Source organism: Dendroctonus ponderosae, unplaced genomic scaffold (assembly GCF_020466585.1).
Source record: "Dendroctonus ponderosae isolate FM_Combo_2020 unplaced genomic scaffold, Dpon_F_20191213v2 Dpon_F_20191213_54, whole genome shotgun sequence".
NCBI lineage: Eukaryota > Metazoa > Arthropoda > Insecta > Coleoptera > Curculionidae > Dendroctonus > Dendroctonus ponderosae.
The window spans coordinates 17,651-20,341 of record NW_026018755.1 but is presented as its reverse complement, the minus strand read 5'-3'; the positions used below and the strand labels follow the sequence as shown (position 1 = coordinate 20,341).

Sequence of the window (2,691 nt, the reverse complement as noted above, 5' to 3'; positions counted from 1 at the left end):
CATGGTTGGATTGGCCTTCCAATTTCGAGTTTAAGTAACCCTAGTTTTGTTAATATCTTGATATGTGTCAATTGTTTAAGAAAAAATGCCATTACAGATGTTTACGGAACAAGCTATATACAGAGTGTTCCGTAAATATGTTAAAAAATTTTAAATCGTGTTCTTCTAGTCATTTTAGAAGGGGAATTTCCTGAGAATTTTTTCAATTTGAGGTTTCATTGTTGAGATATTTGACTTCCAAAATGGCGGAAAATATTAGTTTTTGTTGTGTTTCTTTAAAACAGTTAAACATGTAAACTTCAATTTTGGTATACATGATAATCTAATTGAATGCCATTCTATGGTAGTGTTTTGTGATTCTGCTTACTTTTATACAGGGTAGAAATGTGGAACATCTACGTTTGTTTTGTTCAGAACTTTTTTGAATGCACTTAAACTCTTATCAGCATAATTTTTTTAATTACTACAAATTATTTACCTACCTTTTTATCTCTTATTGTTTTTTCCTACGACCACTAGTTTGCCCTCAAAAAAAATAAAATAGTTTTATTTGCAATTCTCAAAATGTGTAATATTTGACAATTTTTACAACCAGACGACTTGATATTTTGCGATTCCAATTAAATACATGACCACTGGGTTGAAGTAATAAAAACTTTATGGTCGATTTGCTCCTAAACGAGGAGGGCTTTCGAGTCGTGATTTTAAATGCTTCTTTAAAAAAAATAATGTTTTTAGTATTTTCTAATGTTTAAAATGGCATAAGTATTCGTTTTTGCGATATTTGGCGTGACCAAAATAACAAGCAGAAAATTAAAGTTGTATTACAGGTAAAGTTCCATCTAGTTTCACAGTGGAGAAACAATTTTTGATCAGAAAGTCAGAGATTACTAAGCTAAACTGTGTACCGATTTTCAAGTTAATCCGCGAAGAAATTTTCAGAATAGCTCAAAAGTGAAAAACAAAGTTTGATAAGCTGGAACTCGGTAAATATTCAGATTTCGAATATTCGTTATATGACTTACTATCATTATTTTAGCATATTGAATAACTCTCGAAAATTTCCTAACGCATTTTCCATACAACACCCTGTATACATACCATTTGGGATAATTGTAAATTTAAAACATTTCCAATCAAGTTGCTTGTTTTGTAAATTTTTTTATGAAAACGTTATAAAATCACGAAACTACAGTGATTCTTTGAGGAGTACAAATATGTTACCTTAAATTGAATATTTTTTAATTTATTTTGGGGTAGGTATATTTTAGTCCTCGAAGCAGGACTATCAGGTTTATTTTCTTTAGGAAAAACAAATCCGCTTATTAACCCCCGAAGATAGGATGGATTTGGGCCACAAATGTGGCCTAAAACTCAGAAACTGAAAACATAGGAAAATAGTCTGCAGCAATACCTGCTAGTATGCAGCAGTACCTACTAGTTATGAGATAGTTTTTGGTCAAAAGAAAAATTAACCTGATTGTCCTGCTTCTAGGGCCAAAATGTACCATTAATTAAAATTGAATTGAAAGATACACCCTGCATAATGTTTCAAAATATTTATTTGCGACGTTTAAATAACGTTTAGCGCAACGTTTCGATAACATTAACTTGAAACGTTTGAGTAACGTTTCGTTGAAACGTTTCTAGGGGCGGACATTTTCAGTTACATAAACACTTGAACTGAAACATAGTGCAGAAAACTGAAAAGTTTCGGGATTTAAATACATATACTTAAACGATATATAGGTTTAGCGAGATATACTCACTCGTAAGTATAGTTGATTTGCAGATTGTTAAATAATGAATCTATTGTTAACTGGTAGGCGTATCTCCACAATTGAATGGTTTTGATAATAGCATGGATTTGATGTTTATAAATCTCATAGGACTAGGTACATATTTCAAAAACTTAAAATTATGTTTCAGTTTCATTTTTATTAAGCGCAGGCTCAATTAATAAGTACATATGTATTATATATATGTAATAAATGTATTCATAGGCTAATCATGAGCAAAGTTCAGGAATTTTCCGCTCAAACCGATCGGGTTTCATGGAAAAAAATTAATAAGTACTCATAAATACCGTTACGGAGAAGCAATTTCAATAAAATTTCAAGCTGATGTTTATTAGATTGTTTGAGCATTAAACAATAATTTAGCGCACCTGATCATTTGTTTTATCCCTGTTTTCAATACCCAAATCGAAGACCTTCAAGTCAATGTCCAAGAAAGGCAAGATAAGTTTTTCTTTTATTGCGTCCCATATAATGCGGGTCATTTCATCCCCCAGCAGGTCAACAACTGTACCAGCTCGTATTTTCGGCATTTTTACGCAAAATTATTCAAAAAACACTAAACTTGTAACTTAAAAACGAATATACGTTCTACCCCGTTCACGTTAAGTCACGAACTAAATATTTTCCTTTACAATAACAGGTAAATATTTGCTTTATCACTAGATGTTGACCATTGACCTTTCGAGAACAGCTGATTTTGACAGTGCGATTCTTCTGCTTTGTTCACGTATGTTATGCATATACATAATGTATATTACTTTATAATATTATTGTGATGTGTGATTTAATGTTAATAGTTCTGTTGCACATCACTGGATTTTACTGAATGCTTGACACTACGCTTCTAGCTAAATTATTTTATTTGTCGCGAATATAATTTTATGTAAAGTAT

At 31.2% G+C, this 2,691-nt stretch overlaps 1 protein-coding gene across 1 annotated transcript in view; it reads right to left on the bottom strand.

Annotated features, from left to right (window-relative positions):
* Positions 1 to 2,509, bottom strand: part of LOC109535539 (isocitrate dehydrogenase [NADP] cytoplasmic) — an 11,477-nt gene extending 8,968 nt beyond the window's left edge. Inside the window, exon 1 of the mRNA XM_019901454.2 lies at positions 2,168 to 2,509. Coding sequence (XP_019757013.1) covers positions 2,168 to 2,329 — 162 coding nt within the window. The 5' untranslated portion in view covers positions 2,330 to 2,509. The remainder of the gene's footprint in view (positions 1 to 2,167) is intronic.
* Between the last annotated feature and the right edge of the window lie 182 nt (positions 2,510 to 2,691).